The following is a 22,420-nucleotide window of genomic DNA, read 5'->3' as shown; positions in this document are numbered from 1 at the left end:
GAATGAATTGCTTGTGAGTTCTCTTGTTTGAAAATATGATAAAAGTAGATTTAAATGATTGCAAAATCATTTTCATAACAACTTATAGATGGCCCATTTGACTTCACATGAATGAGACTTAAAAACAAAACAAAAATCGCATGAATAGTACTCAATACATAATACATAAATCCATATTGAATACATAATACATAAATCCATATTATTAACACTTTGACGCATATTGATTAACATAGAACAGTTAATTTTAAATTAATTAAAATATAACATGCCTAACATTTTTTTTTTACAAGTCTAAAATACCAACTTATACATTAACTCAATTGAATAAAATATGTCAATCTCATAAAAAAAAAATTAAAAGAACCTCAAAGGATCGAATTTTTAATTTCAGTCACTCGTTTATAAACTCTTAAAAACTATAACATTAAAGGTAAATATATATTTCACTTACTAATACCTAAAAGAATCCATATGTATACATTATGAAAATTTGTTGACAATGTGAGATTTTAAAAATAATAATAAATTTAAAAAAAAGTAAGAAAGAAAGAAAAATAAAATAAAGAACTCGAACTAATATGTACAATCAGCTCCAAAATTAATATGAAGAATGGGAAAAGAATTTAATCAAACTCCCGAATGAGAAAATAAAACACTAATTAAAAATAAACGAAGCAAAATTAGAAATTATAATAACATCACTTAAAAAAGAGGGGGAAAAAAAGAAAAAGAAAACAAAGATTGTACAATCTCTTCCCTGTTGCGAAATGTCGACCCACGTCGTAACCAGGTGGCTGCATGCTTCCTTCTTCTATACACATACATTACCGGAACCCGATGCAGAAACCGGCGGAGCAGAAGGTCAAATTTCATAACCCATTAGTCCCGCCGCCGCCGTAAGGCGAAGCAGCTTCAACGTCACAGCCATCAAAGGAGACGAAAAGAGCAGATAGACCTCCGCCGGAAACCCCGCCTCCACCACCTTCGCCGCCGCCCATGCCCAATCCTAGGAGGTCCCGCGTGGTGGGCTCGTTACCAAATCCAAGTCCGAGCCCAGCCGTCATGGAGATGGCGGGGCCGGGAGATGGTGATAGTGACAGCCCGGAGGCACGAAGTAAAGAGGAGGCGTTAGAGCTGGTGACGCCCATTTGGGCAGCCTTTTGGAGCAGTGCGGTTGCGGACATGGCGGCGGGCTGTGGCGACGGCGAGTAATGTGAAGGATGGTCTTGAAAAATGGAAGAGGCTGAGGTTGAGCCCGATGAGGCTGAGGCTCTACAGGAGAGGAAAAGGGACGTTGAGAGAGAGAGCGATGTGGGCTCAATGGCGGCGGTTGGGCAATCATTGCCGTCTTCTGATCGGCTGACGGCGGTGGTGAGTTGATGGGGCGGATTTGGGGCAGCAGCACTGGTAACAATGGGAGGAGAAGAAGTAAATACACCCGCGAAAACACTTGTACCACCGCCGTTTGTTGGGTTGAATTTGTTAACGTTGGAGGCCATGGCCGAAGTTAAACTTGTCACTGCCGGTGTTAATGGAGGAGGTCCCATGGGAATGTCCGGTGCTTCTGCAACCAAAAACATCCATGATCATTAGAAAAGGTATAAAGAACAAAACTCAAAATCTTATAGATATTTCAATTTTTGCCGGTGAAAATAATTAGGTGTAAGAGAATGGACGAAGGTAAATTTAATATTATTAGATCCATTTCCTTGAGATTTGGATACAAGACTTCGATAACTCAACGAAGATAAAGATAAAGTTAATATTACATATCTAACCAAAAAAACCAATCAAGCGTAATGTTACAACTCGGTAAATTAAAGAAGTGTTTCAATAAAGCTAAGAATATAATCATGTTTGGTACGGGACCTTCCAACTCTCAAACTAGTTTGTGATTAGATAAATCTCCTATACTAATCACGATTGTGTGTGTATATATATATTTTGCGGTTCATATATAGGTTTCTACCAACCATAATTATATGTTTTTTTTTTAATACAAGTAAAAGAGAATGTTGATGCAAAAGGGGAGACGAGATAATCAGTAACGTTGGTTGATGGGAAGATGTCCATAACAATTAAAAATATTATTCGATTAGAGAGCAAGGGACAACCAAAATAGCACCATTATTAGTCTCTAATTTTTTTTTTTTTTATTCATTTTTCATCTTACCTAAAAAATATTGGAATTCATATTCAATTTTTTTATAAAAAAAAAAATTTTAAACCAATTTTTTTTTTTTTAGTTTTCAAATACACGTTCAAATTTCGAAAAATAATAAATTTGCTTAAAAAAGTATAGATCCATCGACAAAATTCATTTATTTATTATTATTTTTAGAAAGAGCAAATTTTATCTTTTATCCATATATAATTCAAATACTTATATATTTCTTCAAAAGGTACTTATCTTCGCGCAATTCACTAAATAGTTCTACCACAATTTTGACACGTAACCACAAAGATGAGTATGACTCAAAATATGTGATGGAGTGTCTTATAGATAAGTAAATTCAATATTTTTATCCAAAATTCACCTTTTATTGTACTATATCAAATTATTACTAAAAAAGTTTATCCATATTATGATACCCCCTATTAAATTAATGTATGGGTGAATCCAAAAGTTATGATGGACTAGAGAGCTCTGAAACCAAGCGGTAATTGTTTAATGATAATTTAGCAATGACAATAATGAAATGAACCACATCAAGACAACAGGCCTTTCCCCAGATTTCTTCGATAATACAAAATTTGGCCGTCAAAGTTTTTCAGTTGAGGACAACTTTAATTTGTATGTCAATATTAATTATTTTTCTAAATCAGGCAATAGACGAAGAAAACAACTTAATATATCCATAATCATAGAACGAATGAATGTGAGCATTTAATATTACCTGAGCTTTGAATTGACAAAGCAGGAGACAGCGGCACGGTAGCCAATGGCGATGAAGCAACCGCCACGGCGGCGGCAGCGGCGGCGACTACATTGGAATCCGAGCTTGCGAACGCCAAAGCATCACAAAAAGCCCGATGCGTGATGAAACTATCTCTCCTTTGGGAGACAATTAACGAACAAGGTTTAAGAAATTTGGGGAAAATGAAGAACATATGAAGGTGAGATGAATTAATTGAGGATTTGATGAATGAATTTTACCTAGAAAACAAAGTTCCGCAATCGCATTTATATTCTCTAGTTCCGCATGTTTTCATATGCGCTTTCCAATCCGATTGAACGGCGTATTTCTTCGAGCATCGCTCGCACTTCCACTTCTTCTCGCAGTGCTTTCTGGAGAAGTGCTTTTTAATGCCAGTTAGGTCGCCCAGTGCCCTAGCCGGATTATGATGTACGCAAGAAGGCTCTGGACAGACGTAGACTCGTTTTCGAATTTCATTGCTCGTCCGTTGCCGGAGCTTCCAAGGTAAGTTATGTCCGCGCCGGTGAAGCTGCAGGTTCTGGTCTCGTTGGAATCCTTTGTTGCAGATCTCGCACACGAATCGGTTCGTTGCTAGAAGCGATTTTGGCGACAGAGCTATTACCTCCGCCGCTGGATCTGGCATCCCTGGGAGATTCCGCTTCTTCTTCGCTGGAGTCACGGTATCCATGATCTCGATTTCAACTCCCGGCGAGGAAGATGTGGCAACCGTCGCCGATTGAGAATTATTCTCTGCTGATACCATTGAAGATGATTTCGAGCCCTAATTTTTTTCGATTCAGAAAATTATAGCTGGAGAAGAAATGAAAATCGGACTGCTTGGAGATGTACAGAGCATTATCTGGTTTGAGTTTTACGTAAATATATCAAAATCAACTCGTCGTCGGATTTGTGGCCGGGAATCCGTGGTCCTTCGAGACGGCGGCCACTTCACAGTTCACACTTGAGAGCAACAAGAGAGAGGGACAGAGGTTGAAGAAAGAGACAGAAATTTAAAAATTTGTGGGTTCTTTTCTTTTTTTCCCACTTTTTTTAGTCAAGGAAAAAAATCAAAAGATTAAAGCGGCGCACTAACCATGGTTAACATTTTTACAACTATGGTTTGGAGGATATTGCCCTGGGCCCCACGAGAAGTCTGATCTTTTTGTCTGCTCATGCGTTGCGCCACGTGTCCGGATCTGCGGGCTTATGATTTCTGTCGGGCCAAGTCGGACTACTCCAGCCGGTGCTTGTCGTCTAGTCCAATTATTTATTCCATTTTTTCAACTGGACAGATGAAAAGACAATTATAACCCTGATAAGCCGCCCCTCCCCACAACAACTAGCCCATATGCACTTCAAAAAATTATTCAACCATATGTTAAAATGGTCATTGCCATGGTTAAATCATCCATCATCATAACTCAAACTAAATAGAGTTGTATTTCCATCCTACATATATTATCATAAAAATTTAAAGATCAATTGACTTGAAAAAAAAGTATTTGTTAAAAATCACATTTTTAATTAAACATTTTTTTTTATAAAAAGGGATTAAAATATACTTAAAAAACTATTTTAAATGGTTTCTAAATACTCTAATTTCTTCAAAAAAAAAATGACTTATTTTAAATTAAACACGTGAAGATGTATTTCAAATACACCTTAAATTGATTGATTATGAATTATTAATAAAGGTTAATTGACTATGATGAATTTAATTATATATCAATAACTTTAATACTTCATCATCTCACTCGTGACCTTGAAAAATTATAAAAGATTTTAATCAATATAAATGAAAGAAAAAATAATAAATTAGAAGTTTAAACGTGATACCATATTAAATCATTAATAAATCCTATAAAATTAAGCTAATAGTTTTAATTATATCAGTACCTCAAAAATTGCCTCTTATAAAATTGGGCTAAAAAATTGATTAAAAATTTGTATTTATCTAATACTAATCCACCATGAATTTGAAGTAACTCTTGTGGTTGTGTGCAAATTAAACCATTAAAAAGGGAGAGATCCATAGGATAGAAGTAAAACAATTATCCCAAATGATATATAAAGTTTTTTTTTTTTTTTTTTTTTTAATTTCTACTTTCAACGAGGATTTGTGTTTATATTGGACAATACAATGTCGTGGAGGAAATATTTTGTGATTTATCATCCTTATCACTCGATAGTAGAGACATGATCTAAATCTAACTGTACAGGAGAGAGAATCTACAAAGAGACGAGTTTTCACATCATATCATACAAAAAATGTTTGGAATGACATGTGGTGATCGACACATGATTGTGGATTTGCGATTGTACTTAGTAACTTTGCTTTATACCTTAAGAAGAGCAAACTCTCATCGACCTGTTAAGCGAACTGATGAAAGAAGGCTAAATCAACATCTGAATATCAAGCTTTTTGGGTGGTTCCAAAAGTATATAGGTTGCTTATTATTTTATACTTTTTATCTCTCATATAAAAATCTAGTGGTTTTTGGAATAATTTGTCCCAACCAACAGTCAGTGAAATTACAACCAACGCCCTGGGGTGAGTTTAGTAAATAAAAGACAGTCACGGGGACAATTCAGGGCAAATGATTTATAAAATGATGTACGTTACAGTACAAAAAGGAAATGAATGTGTCAAGCGGGAATCTCGCCACGTGTAAGACGATGGAGGGGCCAGAAGAGAACGCAGAAATTGAGGGATTTGATTTTAAAAAAATGAAAAGGTTGTAGATCCAATATTGTAGGCTTGGTTGCATATTATAGAAACTCATTGCTAAAAAGGTAAATATCCTTTTTTGTCCGTTTTAGGGTAGGGCCTTTATCTGGATTTGGAAGTGAGGACAGCTACGGAAAAATAGACATCACCTATTTTTCAAAAGTTACAATCATAATTTTTTTAAATAAAAGTACTTGGGGGGCTTTTTCGACATTTCAGCTATTGGGAGAAATGATGGCTAACCAATTTTAACACGTCTGCAAGATTCCCTTACACATCACATTTAATAAATGGATTTTAGACTATTATCTTAATCGTACTTAAAAAACAATGCAAAAAATATATATATACTTATTATACTTTTTTGTGTTTTGGATGTAATTTCAATTCAGGCCACGTTTTGGGGATCTCAGTTAATTATGTTTATTGTCTATTTGATTTTCATCATTGCATTGAGATCTTATAATCTAATCGTAGAATAAATAGTGTTCAATCTGATTATGGTTGAAACTTATATATCAATTACATATATATTGTTACTATAATAATATGAAAATTATGAATTTGTCACATTCATTGTTACTTTTATTGTTACTATTAGGATCAAGCACTAGTAACAATTACTGTAAAATGTGATATATTCATATTTCTAAGTAAATACGTTCAAAAGCAATCCAATTATGTTTATGTTTTGATCGGTGATATATTCATAATTATAGGTAAATACAATCAAAACTAATCCAACTATGTTTGTGTTTTCGATCCTATTACGATTCATTCATCAATGAAATCCCATTCCAATTATATCAATTTTCACTATATTTGATAAATATAGTCTTAGTTCATATATTTCAAAATGTTACGTGTTTAGATTTATAAGTTTTGTTTATTTTTTAAATTTTAGTTTTGTTTTAATTTGATTCGAAATTTTAATATTTCATTTTTAACATCATTTTTTCAACTAAATACTCCTTTTTTATTTTTAAACTTAATATCTATCAATTAACTTAAAAGATAAAAAAAAATTAAAATTAACTAAGTTTGATTAATTTTCATGACTATTCAAATTAAATTTAAATTTTCACTTCATGATTATATTAAATTAATTAATAAATATTAACATGCAAATAACTAAAAAAATGAGTTTTTAATAAAAAAAAAATTAATAGAATAGATCTTGAAATTTATGAGTCAAATTGAAACCTAACTCAAATATGAAATTTTAAAATTTTGAAATAGGAAGAAAATGGAAACCAAGTCTAAAATTTAGAAATCAAAAGTTGTTTTTCCCAAAAATCTAATAATTTAGTCCCTAACTTTTAGGAGTAATGATTTTACCCTTTTTTTCAATGTGTGGAACAATGAATCGAATCCCTGATTTTGAAGTCAATGAATTATATTGATTTTGGCATAATGATTTAGTTGTATACTTTTGATTATGTAACAATTTGACACTTAAATTATAATCCATAGTCATTTTATATATTTTAAAATCTACGGATCTAATCTATGTCCCGTGAGTATTGTTGTTAAGATTATTATTATTATTATTATTAGGGACAAAATGTATGTATAAATTACAAATACTAAATCATAACATTTGGACTTGGCACTTAGTCTTCCTGGGGAGATTTATGATGAAGATTTTTTTCTTCAAGTTTTAAAGCATATATACCGTATTATTAATATACTAAATTTTTGAAGTAAAATTCTATAAATTTAATAGTGCAATAACTAATAATTATTATAAAATAAAATTTGTGGACTAAATTGTTATTTGTATACCTGTTTCAAAACCAAATGTGTTTCTTAAATTAATATTATAATGTCTAGTTGTTACCGGTTTTTTTAGTATAATCTTGCTCTTTATCGTTTATTTAAATAATCATTACAAAGATTAATATATATTCGATACTATATGAAAGAAATATCTTAGAAATGGATCGAGGTTACGGATGAATGTATTTAAGGATGTTAAAAAATTCGATAATCCAAAAAAAATCGATCAATTCGAATTGGGTTAGATTATGAATTTATTCGATTTGGATTTGACTGAATTCAAATAAACAAAAATTTATAGATTAAATTAGTTCAAGAGTTTACCTTAAATAACTCAAACAAATTTAAACCAATCCCAACTTATTATTAATTTTAAAAAGTATATTTTTATTGTGAAATTGGGGAGTATAAGAGAACATGGATGTGGAGAAAATGTAATATAATAATAAATAAATATAATAAAATAAATAAAGCATGATATATAATAAAATATAAAAACTATAAAAATTATATAAGTAGAAAAATATGAAAATTTAAAATTCTGTATAGCACACTTATATATATACATATACATATTTTTATTTTTATTTAATATCATAATTTTTCAAATAAGCTAATCTCTAACAAATTTTTTTAAATAATTTTTTAGCATTTTGGAGAGAAAAATTTCATAACATAAATTGAAATTGAGTTATTAAAATTTTTACATATTAACATTTTATTTTTTTTAACAGAAATTTAAATAATTGATTTGTATAACATGAATCAACCCAACCCAAATCATGTGAAACTCATCATTTGAGCCAATTTAACTCCCAAATTTTTACTAGTCAAACAATTTAGACCATTTATTGTAATTATTTTTTAGAATCATCAATGTACTAATTCTCAAATGTATGTGTAGACTTCTTCGAATATTGGTTTAGCAAAATGTACAACTACAGTAAATGCAATGACAATTTTCAAATGAAATTTCGTTTAAGATTCTATATTCATTCATTTATGAAAGCTTGCAAGTTTAATTGACATAATTATTAGCTTCACGCCAAATTTTTTCAGGCAGAATATAATAAATGGTGTAAAAAAAATTTGAACTAAGATGACTTAAATTGATTAATTTATAAAAATTAAAATTTTAAATTGATATAATTTTTAGTTCATAATTTAAATTGATATAATCACACATATAAATTATATTTCTCTAAAAAAAAATTGTGTGCGTGTTTTTATTTATTTATTATTATTATTTTTTTAAAAGGAGTACGATTACTAAGCAACCCCTGAATAATTGTTTGTAACTTTATAGAGTGATATTTTATTTTTATTCTTATATCTATTGGAAGTTGCAACTGAAAAGGTGGAAAGTTGGGGACCTCGTGGTAAATAACAGTTTTAGATGCACGAAAATAATAATAACCTTTTTTCACTTTTTCAGCTCGGTAATAATTTTTGCATTTTGTCGTTGAATGTCGTGGCAGACCCTGATTTGTTGCTAGCATGCGCCACGTAGGACTTAGAAATATACCGACTAAAATGGACCTTTAATATTAATATTGTTGTTTTCAAAACTTATTAGAGAAATATTGTTGTTTTGAAACTTATTAGAGAAATATTGTTATTTTGGGATTTCAAGGTAGAAGTCGAGGGTTGAGGATTCGATTAATGTAGAGGTCGAACGTTGAGAACTCGACAAATAAAGAAAAACTTGAAAACAATACGTAAATTAGGGTTGTCGAGGGTTGAAGTTTCGACATACATAAGTCGAAACTTCAACCATCGATAAGGAAAAAGAAATCTCGCTAATTTTGTAATGAGAATCTCGCTCTAGAAGGGAATATCGCTAATTTTGTATATTAGGTTGTCGAAGGTTGAAGTTCTGGCATACATAAATCGAAACTTCAACCCTCGACAAGGAAGATAAGTGGGTGAAGCAGATTATAAGAGAGAGCGAGATTGTAGGAGAGAGCGAGATTGAAAGCGAGATTGTAGGAGAGAGCGAGATGGAAAGTGAGATTATAGGAGAGAGTAAGATTGAGAGAGCGAGATTGTAGGAGAGAGCAAGATTGAAAGTGAGATTGTAGGAGAGAGCGAGATTGCGAGAGCGAGATTGAGTCTGCCACATGGATTAAACGGTCAACTAGTCAGCTGACGTGGTCTACCACATGGAAATCGTCTTCACTTTATTTACTTTCCATAAGTCTGAAAAAGTGCATATATATCAGCATGCTGCCCCTACTCTGATTCCCCTGCACGATTCCCTGCATGCATTGATTGACTGATCCGATTTCATGCATTCATTGATGCATTCATGCCCCTCTGCCATAGTCTTAATGCCTTTTCAACCACCCTAAACCCGTAGGTCGAGTGTTCACATCCTTTTAAACCACCATCCTCTTCATAGCTCATTGCCCCTCACTACCTTAAAAAATAAGCCTTCGAAATCATCTTCCTCTCCTCTCATTTCCATTTTCATTTCTCTTCTTGTATTTCGTTTAATACAAATTATTCTCACAAAACTATACTGGTTTGTTACTCTGCTAAATTTTTATTTTTTTAAGAATAATTATAAATTTTATTTTTGTTCTTATATTATTATTTTTTTTTTATAGATTCTAGTTTTTTTTTTTTTAATTTTTTGTAATTGTTGTCAGATAACAAATAATAGGAAAAAAGAAAAAAGGGTGAATGTTGTCACTTTGAAGGAAAAAAGAGAGCTACCATCGAATCTGTGAGTTGAACTTATGATATTTGAAAAGTTTAGTTTATTCTTATGATATTTGATTTATTTAGTATTAACTTTAATGTTTATAGTGTTAAAATGTTTAGTTTATTGTTATGTTTAAGAAGTTGATATTTATAGTTTAATACAAAATTATTGTGATAGTTAACAAGTTTAGTATAGTTTCAAAAGTTTAATATAGTTTGAAAATTTTAGTTTATTCATATGAAAATTATTGTTGTTATGTTTATTGTGATCAGTTGATATTTTCTAGTATTAACTTTGAAAATATAGTTTAAAATAGTTTGAAAAAGTTTAATTTAATTTAATTTTTTATTTTGTATTAAATTTGAAAAAGTTTACCTCATTTTAATTTGAAAAGTTTAATTTGTTGTTATTTTTAAAAATAGTTATAAAAAGTTTAATTTATTGTTATGTTTAAAAATAGTTATAAAAAGTTTAATTTATTGTTATGTTTAAAAAGTTGATGTCCATAAAACTTTAAAAATTTATGTTTATAAACTAAAAATTTTAATCTTTTTTAATATACTTCTTATAAAAAGTATAATACAAAAAATTGATGTTTATTATTATTATTATTATTTTTTAGAAAATGGCAGGCAAGTGCTTGGGATTTTTGTTGTTTACAAATGGTAATATGATTGATGGTATTAATGGAGTTGAGTATGACCAACCACCAAGTGGGAGTTTTACCATAAATGTGAACAGTGGAATTGTATTTAAACAATTCATTCAAATAGTTGGGATGTTACTTAGTGTAGATGTGGGAGCAAATCAGATAGAAATAATATATAGACATCCCAATCTAGAACCATCAGGATCAATAAGATATATGTCATTCCCTATTTCGAATGCACAAGCTATGAACTTGATGTTCTCAATGGCAATGCCAGTGCCAAATGTAGTGCATTTATATGTAAATGTAAATATGATAGGGGTGGATCCTGATACATCATTTCACCAGTTTGAAGATCCAACTCAATGTATCGATCCTGATCCGGAGTCAGTTGCATTGCCATGTGGTAATAAAGATATGGCGGCTAACAACCTGTACAGAGACTTCAGAACAGAAACAGATGATGAATTTGAAGAGTTAGATTTCGATGGTCATGAACATGAGATGCTTTCAGATACATTCAATGATTTAGATATGAATGTACTGGATAACATTCGGGAACATGACCCAATTGTAGCTTCTGTGGATGTTGACAATATGCAATTGTATAAAGGAATGATTTGCTAAGACAAGGAAATGCTACAACACGCGGTCAAATGTTTTGCAATAAAGCGTCACGCACCATACGAGGTTGTTGAATCTACACCGATGATTTGGACAATTCGGTGTAAAAAGTGGGAGGAAGGTTGCAAGTGGAGACTTTGTGCAATAAAGAAAAAATCGCATGGCTTGTTCGAGATCACTAAGTATGATGAGCAACATACATGTTTTTATTCAAAACTAAGTCAAAGTCACGTGCAATTGGATTCATCAATGATTGCACTGGAGTTCTGTGACGCCGTAAGAGAAAAATCATCTATCATGGTGGCACAACTGCAGTTCGACATCAAATCAAAGTTTGGATATTATGTTCCTTACCATAGGGTATGGGAGGGAAAAAGAAAAGCGTTGGCTAAAGTGTTCGGTGATTGGGATGAGTCTTACAAATTGTTGCCCAGGTGGTTATATATGGTTAAGGCCTACCAATCCCATAATACTTGTAGAATGGAGAGTTAAAGAAACGCTTACTGAAGGCCATGTTATCCTAACTTTAGTATTTTGGGCATTTAGTCCTTGTATAGAAGCTTTTAATAAATGTCGGTCGATCATTCAGATAGATGGTACACACTTGTACGGAAAATATAGAGGAAAACTGTTGATTACTACATCAGTTGACTCGAACGACCATCTACTTCCATTTGCGTTTGTCGTTGCTGATGAAGAGTCCACAGACTCATGGGGATGACTCTTGAAACACCTGAGAGAAATTGTAACACACGAAGAGGTGTGTTTAATTTCAGATCAACATACTGGTATAATTGCAGCAGTGAACAACCCAGCAAATGGTTGGACAAGACCAAAATGTCACCATCGTTTCTGCTTACGATATATCTTCAGCAACTTCAATAAAAAGTATACATTTAATTCATTGAAAAATTATGTTTATCGTGCCAGGTACCAGTTTCAAATTCAAAAGTTCAACAAAGCAATTGAAGATATCAAAGGAATAAATTGGAGTTGTCTAAGTTTTTTTGACAACATTAGTTTAGAGCAATGGACTCAAGCACATGATGAAGGATTCAGATATGGGTGGATGACGACAAATCTATCAGAGTGCATAAATGGAGTCCTCAAAGGAGCTCGAATGTTGCCTATAAATGCTCTTGCTCAGATAACATTCTTCAAATGCGTGAACTATTTTGAGAAAAGAAGAGAAGAAATAAGGGATGCATTAGAACGTCAAGATAAATACACCCGGTAATATTATTTTTATATATATATATTTTATTGATAATTTATTTCAAACATATTTTATAATACTAAGTGGAGTAAACATCCAGCTACGCACACGACAAAATAAATAAATGGGCTGCACGATCTAGTAAACATGAAGTACAATCATACGATCGGTATGAATGTGTGTTTCATGTGAAGACCGGATGCCATAGTCTCAATGCCAAAGGAGGAAACGTTCAAATATTGAGGCTAAACAGGTCCGAGCGGTACTGTTCATGTAACAAGTGGCAAGCATTCGGCATTCCATGCTTGCATTTTGTGGTCGTTTGCTCACATTTTAACATGAACTACGAAGATTTTATTGAGGACTACTACAAATTGTCAACGTATGCTGAATGTTAATCTCCTCAATTTCAACCTGTACCGTATGAAGATTATTGGATCACGCAACATAATATGCCCGTCATACATCCTGATCCATCGTTGTTGAGAAAACCTGGTAGACCTAAAAGTTCACGTTATCACAACGAGATGGATTGGACAGAACCAGCCACTCGACAACGATGTGGATTTTGTAACCAGTTAGGACATAATTGAAGGAAGTGTTCTTCGTTACTAAGACGGGCTCCAGATAGGGATTGAAAAATAAATAATTTTTTATTATATATTCATTTTAGTGTATATTCAATTTTTTTATTATAATTTATTGTATATTCAATTTTTTTAATTATAATTTATTGTATATTAAATTTTTTTTTTTATAATAATCTATTGTATATTCAATTTTTTTTTATTGTAATCAATAAAGTTTTACATTATACTTTACCCTCACACTTTTCTCTACTATTCAATTATAGTCAATTTTAATATATATATATATATATATATATATATATATATTCAGATCATGACTTTAAACCCAGGACCTGTTGATCCCGATGTTTTGTACGACCAGTCCATTCATCGATCATATGTTGTATTGCGAGATCGTACTACAGGAGAAATATCTTACAGGCGTCGAGAGGCAGTTCTCCAGCGCACTATCCCACTCCACCTTCGAATACTACCGCTACTGCGCACATCTGGATTCTATGGGGTTGCCAGATTAGGATTTATTCAGTTGGACTAGCATCTGATCACAGCCTTGGTCGAGAGACGGAGGCCCGAGACGCATACATTCCATATGTCTGTTGGAGAGTGCACTATCACTCTATAAGACATAGAAGTGTTATTGGGGTTACCTGTTGACGGTAAGCCGGTCACCGAAGTGATGTACGATGTCTGGTTAGAAGTTTGTCAACTGTACCTCGGTGCAACCCCACCTGTCGACAAGATTAAAGGATCGAGGTTAAGTTTAATATGGTTAGGAACACAATTTCGTGAGCTAACAGATGATGCAGACAAGAAAACCGTCATAAGAGGTGCGCGAGCATATATACTACAAATGATGGATGGAAGTCTGTTTTCAGATAAATCAAGTCATTTTGTTTACTTGATGTTCCTGCTACAGTTAGCTAACCTCCATGATGTGGGGCGGTATTCGTGGGGTGGAACATGCTTGGCATGGTTGTATAGACAACTATGCAAAGCAACAAGACCTGAGGTTCGAGAGATAGTTGGGCCTCTCATACTTTTGCAACTATGGGCTTGAGAGCGATTTCCAACAATGGCTCCATAGCTACATCATGTTAATGACGCTCAGTTAGTTAGATGAGCCTACGATTCTCGGTATGTTGTTTTAATTCAATTTAATTTTTATATCACTGATATAGTTAATTTAAATTCTAAATTATCAATTTAAAAATTTAGGTGGAGAGACAAATTTTGTGTGATTAGGACAACCACACATATAGTCAACCAGTATAGATACATGTTTGATCTGCTTCAACCTGAACAGGTACATTACACTAAACCTAATTGATTATTCTATTCACATTTTTATTGTATTTGTCTTTAATATTCTTTAATATAATATTTTGTGTTTCAGGTTATTTGGGAGCCGTACAAAATTATTATGCATACTTTGCCTAATTTTTGTACGAATGGTTAAAACATATGGCAGACAATGAGTCCTCTCATATGTTTTCACATTGATGAGTGACATCTTCCTGACAGGGTGATAAGACAATTCGCTTTTTAGCAGGATGTCCTATCGCCTTGTAATTCTGAACCCGTACTGCATGATATTGACCTAAAGACTGGAGATTGGTCCGAAAAAGTTGCATATTTGATAGTGTGATGACACTATCGTGCAAGGTTTATTGCAGTGGGGGTTTCTCTTGAACAGTTTGACACAGATGTCACTCCAGAATATATTCATTGGTATAATAATATCACAAGACGCTACGTCACTCGTCCGGGATCAGCTGTGGGTCATCTGGTAAATGAATGAATATTATCTAATTATTTTTAATTTAAATTTATTTTAAATATTGTCTAATTGTTTTATAATTCACAGAGATCGAACAACAGTAGACTCTGTAAGGTTGCGAATGATCCGAACCAGGTTCTTGCTATATGTAGTGACAACCAAAGCTATATAGAGGAAATTCATTATATGTACGATATACCTATTGTTCCTCCACCAGCTCCTAGATGTAGAGGACCTGTTCGGGAAGAGAATGAGTTTGAAGAGGTTGCACATAATGTGGAAGAGTTGCCCTCTATGATGCAGACGCAGAGTCAAACTGATTATGTTAGTCCGATGATGATGATGCCAGCATTTGGTTTAAGACATTATGACTCAAAGGCTGGTCCTTCGTCTTCATATGTGCATGGACATGGTCGGGGTCGTGGAGAGCATAATGAATATTTATATTATGAAGCACTTGCAGAGGTACTAGAGCAACATCAAGAAGAACCCGAGCAACCTCAAGTTCGAAGTCGACAACGAAAACTAGCTCGAAATCGACGACGTCCGGCTTGTGGGACACATTGATTTTTGTAATTATTTTATATAAATGAGATATTTAATTTGCATTTTTTTTATTTTTATGAGTTATTATTTTTTAAATTTATTCTTTTTAGAGTTTAAATAAAATAATAAATTGTTTTTAGAAATTGTTTTTATAAAATGAAAAATAAAAAAAAATAAAAAAAAAAAGAAAGAAAGAAAGAAGAAGGTGGAATGTGTAATAATTAAAAAAGAAAAAAAGAGGAAAATTTGTATGGTATTCTCACTCTCTATCAAAATCTCGCTATTTCGCTCTCGATCAAAATCTCACTATTTCGCTCTCGCTCTCGCTCAAACTCTCGCTCTCTCAAAATCTCGCCCTCTCTCATAATCTCACTCTCGAGTTTGATTGGGAAGTTCAGTGGCAAAAAAAAGGAGATTCATTAGCTCGTTATTTAGTCAGACTTGCTGAGATGACAGAATTCGTAAAAATTATTCAACAAGCTTTGGAAGGAATTCCAAGGGACCTTATGAAAATTTAGAAATACGATCTTTTGATAGAGGAAGGTCTCCGGAATGATAATTAAACAGACTCAATAATAATATTAGGAAGGATAAGGTCGAAGGTTCAAAATAGGTTCGACCTACAAATGAAAGGAAGGTCGAGGGTTCAAAATTTGACCTATCTAGGTTGAATATTCAACCCTCGACTTATTTAAAAATAATAATAATAATATTTTTACAAATAATTTGAAAACAACAATATTTTTCTAAATAGTTTTTAAAAGGATAATATCTTTTTAATTTTCCAGACTAAAACAAGGAAACAAAACAGAACAAATTATTTGAGATTGCTGTTTCAAAAAAAAAAAAACGAAAAAGAAAAAGAAAAAAGAAAAAAGAAAAAAGAAAAAAGAAAAAAGAATTGCTTATGTCTGATTGAGAAGTAGTTAGAATAGAACCACAAGAGGAAAATCGCAGTGGCTAGTATATAATATAATCTGTACTCTAGACTTCAGAAATTGGATTACTTAAACCAATAACGGTAACAATCAAATTTCCCAACGGCGGTAAATTAATCAATTTAGACATCTAGAAGTTCATATTAAAATCGCTAATGTATACCTTTTCTGTGGATACATTATTTCTTAGAATGTAATTACTAACCTGATATTAGAAACTACTTTTCAATAACACGAGTGATTTGTCTTTTTATCTTTTCAACTTCTTTACATTTTTACTTATTTATAAAGATTCACATCGTGATTTTTTTACTACTTGAGTAGGATTTTAGGAGTAATATATATATATATATATATATATATATATTAGAATAGGTGATATTATTATACAACAAGGAGGATCCCATAGCTCGGGATCAAGGCAACAAAGCAGAAGCAAAGACAGGGCATCAAAACCAAAACAAAGCTAATAGGATAAGAACAGAATAAAACCAACACATACATGCAAATTCGCAAACCACCAAGAGGATAGGCAGAGAGAAAAACCCAAAACCCTATAAACTAGTGGCTAACAATGTGAAGTTCAAAAGGAAAAAAAACATTCGTACACATTAGATAAGACCAAGAAGGTCAACCTGCCAGGAAGTAGCACGAGCACGAACCGTAGAGACCATAAGGTGAACCAGAGTAGACATCGACCTCGGTCGACCTCCATGTAGCCGCCGATTACGCTATTGCCAGATGTAGTATATGGCCGCATACTAGAAAATACGGAACAACTTACTATGCACCCCCTTACCTGACCTCACTCGGCACAGCCAACTTAACTCTACATCCCAACCAGCCACCCAATGCGTCGAACCCAACTGACGCAACACACTAGACCACACCTCTCTCCCAAACCCACATTCAAAAAATAAATGATACCGCGACTCCACACCTCCCCACACAAAAGACACCCCTCTCTAACAACACAACCCAACTCCTCAACCAATCTCGCGTATCCAACTTGTCCCTTACTGCTAACCACGTACAGAAGGAGTGACGTGGAATACCATCCTCCGCAGAAGTAAAATAAATTTATTCGAATGGTTTTGAGTTGACTTTAAGCAAAATCAAGTCATGGTATTTATAAATAATCAATGGTTTGTCTACAATAATTCAATTATAAAAATTTAATATTTGAATTGACAAGAGTGTTAATTTCCATGTGTAACGGATATAACCTCCAGAGTTTAAAAGTAAATAAATTCTCTGAATATGTATATATATATTCATTTTGCAGGATCAAAAGTTTTGAGAATCATAATTTTGTGGAGTGAAAAGAGACACAAGTTATGTTCAAGTATTGCGACCGAAAAGGAACAAAAACAAAACAATTATTTAACACATTGAAGACAATTTTCAAACAATTATTGTTTGAATCCACATACTAATATCCACTCACATTGCTCATTGAATATATATTTGGGTTTTTTTTTAGTTGTCCTTCCTTTAGATATAAAATTTGAAAAATGAGTAGAGAAAATCGAAAATTAAGAGCGAGAGTCAAGTATTAGCATGTTTAGACAAAAAGTAAGTCCAATTTCTGACTTGATACAATTTTCTCAAACGTGATGAATTTGAAGCTGAAGGAAAAGCAAGAAACTACATAACCATCCAACCAAAAGTTCAAGAAATTACAAAATAGAAAGCAATAAAAAAATGCATGATTTTGTAGAATTTTCACGGGATAAAAAGGAGAAAAAGAAGAGACCAACAGATAATCATCGCAATTTTGATTCAACTTTTTGAGTTGCCTTTTGATCTCTTTTTCTGATTGCAAAAATCAGTGTCTTCAACTTCAAGATGGATGGAACCCAATTGCCTTTTTTCTCCTGTTTGCAATAATGCTATTCATATAGCCTGTGCTCTCTCATACTGGCCTTTGACCTCAGAATCATTGCTTATTATCCTCACAAAAATCATGCCAAAAGAAAAATGAAGTTGATGAAATCCATCTAAATTGATCTAAACAAGTCAGACCAAGACGGTTTGGTCGGTGACCAAACAAGAAGAACCTGATACCGATGGAATAAGTCGTTCATACTGAGAATCGACAATTTGCTAGCTAGGAGATTCAAAAGTAAGAACTGAACTTACCTGGACAAGTAAGAACCCATCATACCAAGATCTCGTTTCGATATAAGTTACCTCTAATGACTTGTGATTCTTTCTATTTCTACTTGATATACAATTTCATGTCACATAAGGAAGTTGAATTTATGTTCACTTAAGACTCTAGCTTCGATGGTAAAGATTGTGCAGGCATGATGGAATCCTCTTTCAACTACTTAGAATACTTGTAATTAGCATCAGTAGACTACAAAAGGGGAATAACAGTTTCAAGATGATATTGCATTATTTCACTATATTTTACTTTTCATTTGAATGCAACTACAAAAAAAAAAAATATAGATATATTGCGACATCAAATGTGTTCATACCGACTGGTAAACAATCAGTCAGCAATTAAAACAAAAAGAAGTAATCAGGATTGAGGAACTTGAAACTCTTTGAAGCAAAGATTTCTAGTTGATATGTACTTCTCTTTTAATTGTTTTCAGCCACCACTTGATTGACGACTTGATTGTTTGCAAATAGAGGCTCCCGTCGTTTTGGAAATCCTGGAGGTTCTAAAGGTGATCCCCTGAATTTTATCTCTGAAGCTGCTCTATAATTTGGATCAACTGCAGCTGGTCTCGAGCTATGGTCACTGGTCGTAGCTGGCCTAAAGGAACTTGTTGCCCCACCAGGATACCCTGTTGGAGAACCATAACGCCGTGGTGGTCCTCTTAGGCCAGCACCACCTCTGAGATCCATCATATCGGTAGTTCTTGAAGGAGGGTCTATGAAAGATGCTCGCTCGCTGGATCCAGTTCCCAATGGAGCTCCAGTAGTAGGTGAAGTGGCAGTAAAAGAGTCATCGGGTCCCCATGAAGTGAGCGCCTCCTTCTTCTTGGCAAATAAGTGCCAAGCTCCAAAGAGAAAGAGTATGAAAAACAGAACCGGGCTTGTCCAGAGCATTGTATTGAACTCCCCTTTGAAAACTGGAAGATTAGATCGATACATTCCTACATATCCACCCCCAAGTCCAAGAACCACAAGCTTTTCACGATCGCTAGATATTAAGGGTATAAAATTTCCTTCAGACTCTAAATCCAAATTCTGGTAATTCAGGAAAGATGACATGATCTCATCTAGACCAGCAGAAAATAGAAGCCTTGGTGCACCAACTCTAACATAATGTTGAGACGACACGTTGAAAATATGAACCTTCTCATTGCTGATCACAAGCAAATAACCCTTAATAGCCTGAAAGACAAGTGGTCCATCAAGCTCAAACTTCCTTTTAGATCTAATCCTGCATTTAAAGTTCATTATATCCCCCAACAGCAAAACATGAATTAAATCACCATCTGATGTAAAACCATAGGCTTTAGATCGCTCCGTGGCATCAAACACATAGTTCCGAGCAAGAGAATAATTCAATCCCTCACATTCGGACTCCCTAAGTTTCATGCTTCTCAAATCCAATGAGCCAGCACCACTTTCTGTCAAGAATAAAAGCCTCTGCTTCAAGAATGCTATCGGCCTACTCATCGGCATGACAGAACCATAAACTGTACCATCTTCTTTGAAAACCTTAATCACTCCCCTGAAATCTGAAGATAGAATGTACCTAGTCCACCCAACATGATGCACTTCCAATATGGAAATTGGTGACTCGTCCTCCTGACTGTCAGTATCCGCAAATTCCACAACATGTTCCATGAAAATCAAATTCAACTCCTCCCCATTCGATCCCTCCCAAATCCGATGCATCAAGATCATCCCATTCTTGTGCCCAGTAACCAAAAGGGTCTCGTTCTTATAAATGGACATATACGAAAGCATTGCTGTAATGGGAGATTCAGACACCGTAGGAAGCTCAATCGCGACATCTCCACTTCTCATAAACACGTAAATCCTCCCTTTCTCATCTCCAACCGCAACATACTTGCTATTCCCCTCAAAATCCCTAAGAGGCAAGACATTGATACAAGTAGCATCAGACTCCAGTTTCACAGCAGACAAAAAGTGAAACCTCTCAGACCAAAATGGACTGTATTTGGTCACTGAAACAGCTCTCGCTCTACTCCCATCTTGAATTTTATTATCCAAACCGCCATCTCCACCATCATTCAGAGTATCCCCCTCGGGCATTACTCGTCTGGAAGCATCAGGATTCAATTTCTCTCTACGCACCACCGTGGGAATATCAGATAACCTCAACTCCAGCTTAGAAACTACATCGCTAAGGTTTCTCACTAACTCTTCAAGATTTTTAAGTAAATCATACTGTCTAACTTCAAAAGGGACTTCAATTCCAGATTGATTCAGCTCAAATGAGCTGGAACTACATACAACAACCCTAGAAACATGGAGAAAAGCAAAAACGAGTAGTAAATAGATGAAAAGGAGCTTGCCTTTCCGCGGATTCGCCATTCAAGAAGCCGGGGAGAAGCTCTTCAATGGCTTGCCATTCAAAATGAACTTAAATCTAGGATCTCTAATTCCGTTTGGATCTGGGAACAGGGGAGTTTCGCCCAAAACTTACCTGGGTTGGTTTCTTTTTTGCTTTTTTAAGGAATCCGTGAGAAGTTATTACAGATTAGGGAAGAGGAAAGTGTAACAATAAAGAAATAGAGATGGAAACTGTGGCAGAATCAGAAACCAAGGCTTTTGAAAATGGTGGGTCGTGATCTCAGGCGAATAATGGCAAAATGTTTCCGACCATTTCGTTGGAGAAAGGAGAAACGAAAGGAAGAGGTTTTACTTTGGTCAAGTTTCAGTCTCCTCTATCGTTAGATTGACATGCACTCAGTAATTTCATCTAAAATTCTGTCCTATTTTGTAGGGTGGAAAAGTTTGGTTTCATTCGATTTCACCCCAAATTGAATCAAATCGAATTTTCTAATAGGTAAAATCAAATCGAACTAATTTATTGATTCAAATCGAATTGTATATATGTAATTTGGTTCGGTTCGATTTTAAATTCGATAGTATTTTTAAAAAATCTATGTTATATATATATTTTTTTAATTAAAAACAATTCGATTCGATTCTATTTTACTCTTTTTTAATATAAAAAATATATATATAGGTTTCAAATTAAGTTTTCGAAATTGGAATCGAACCGAATCAAATTAATTCAGTTTCAAAATTTCTTCAAACCGAACCAAACCACATTTTTCGGTTTCACTGAGTTTTCGGTTCGATTTTTAGAAATGGTTCGGTTCTTGTAGTTTAAATGGCCACCCCGATTATTTTGTGTCATATACTTAAATTTGATGCTCTTTTGTGTGTGTATATATATTGATTTTTGTGTTGTATCAACCAGCTATGTTGAATTAATTTGTCTATTCTACTTAACCATTGTGGATTGACCTAATGTAGTTTTAATAAGTGGTTAAAAGGTCAAATGTTTAATTCATGGTGGTCGTTTATGTTCTACAATATAATTTGTTAACTATGAAATTAAAACTAAAAAAACATGTTCAACAATTATATTGTAGGACAAATATTAAATCGTTGAAATTTGAATTATAATTTGTAGAAAATTAGAATTTAGTCTTTATGATTTTAAGTTAGAATTTAGTCATTGTGATTTTAAAAGTTAGAATTTAACCCTTCCGAACTATTTATGAAGATTTAATCAATTTATAGGGACTAAATGCTAATTAGAAATTATAGGGACTAAATTTAATATGATTTCCAATTTAATCAAAATCTATATCTTTTATGCATTAGCCTTTTTTTATCGAGTATTTGTACTTGCAAAATATATAGAGAGAACATTATAAATTGAATTATATATATTTTTTCTCAGTATATAGAGAATGGAAGATTTAAACTGCAATTGT

At 33.3% G+C, this 22,420-nt stretch overlaps 1 protein-coding gene and 1 pseudogene across 2 annotated transcripts; both read right to left on the bottom strand.

Annotated features, from left to right (window-relative positions):
• Positions 1-582: 582 nt before the first annotated feature.
• LOC120076640 (zinc finger protein ENHYDROUS-like) lies at positions 583-3,998 on the bottom strand. Its single transcript, XM_039030522.2, has 3 exons — positions 3,161-3,998; positions 2,901-3,058; positions 583-1,567 (listed from the first exon to the last, which is right to left on the bottom strand). The coding sequence occupies exons 1-3, from the start codon at positions 3,682-3,684 to the stop codon at positions 873-875; spliced, it is 1,377 nt and encodes a 458-aa protein (XP_038886450.1). The 5' UTR covers positions 3,685-3,998; the 3' UTR covers positions 583-872.
• Positions 3,999-18,851: 14,853 nt separating this feature from the next.
• LOC120075969 (putative membrane protein At1g75140 pseudogene) lies at positions 18,852-21,384 on the bottom strand (annotated as a pseudogene). Its single transcript, XR_016529185.1, has one exon. The product of XR_016529185.1 is annotated as a putative membrane protein At1g75140 pseudogene (transcript).
• Positions 21,385-22,420: the final 1,036 nt, after the last annotated feature.

This window comes from Benincasa hispida, chromosome 4, assembly GCF_027475165.1.
Source record: "Benincasa hispida cultivar pf3 chromosome 4, pf3_genome.v1.1, whole genome shotgun sequence".
NCBI classification, from domain to species: domain Eukaryota; kingdom Viridiplantae; phylum Streptophyta; class Magnoliopsida; order Cucurbitales; family Cucurbitaceae; genus Benincasa; species Benincasa hispida.
This window is presented reverse-complemented; position numbering and strand designations above follow the sequence as displayed.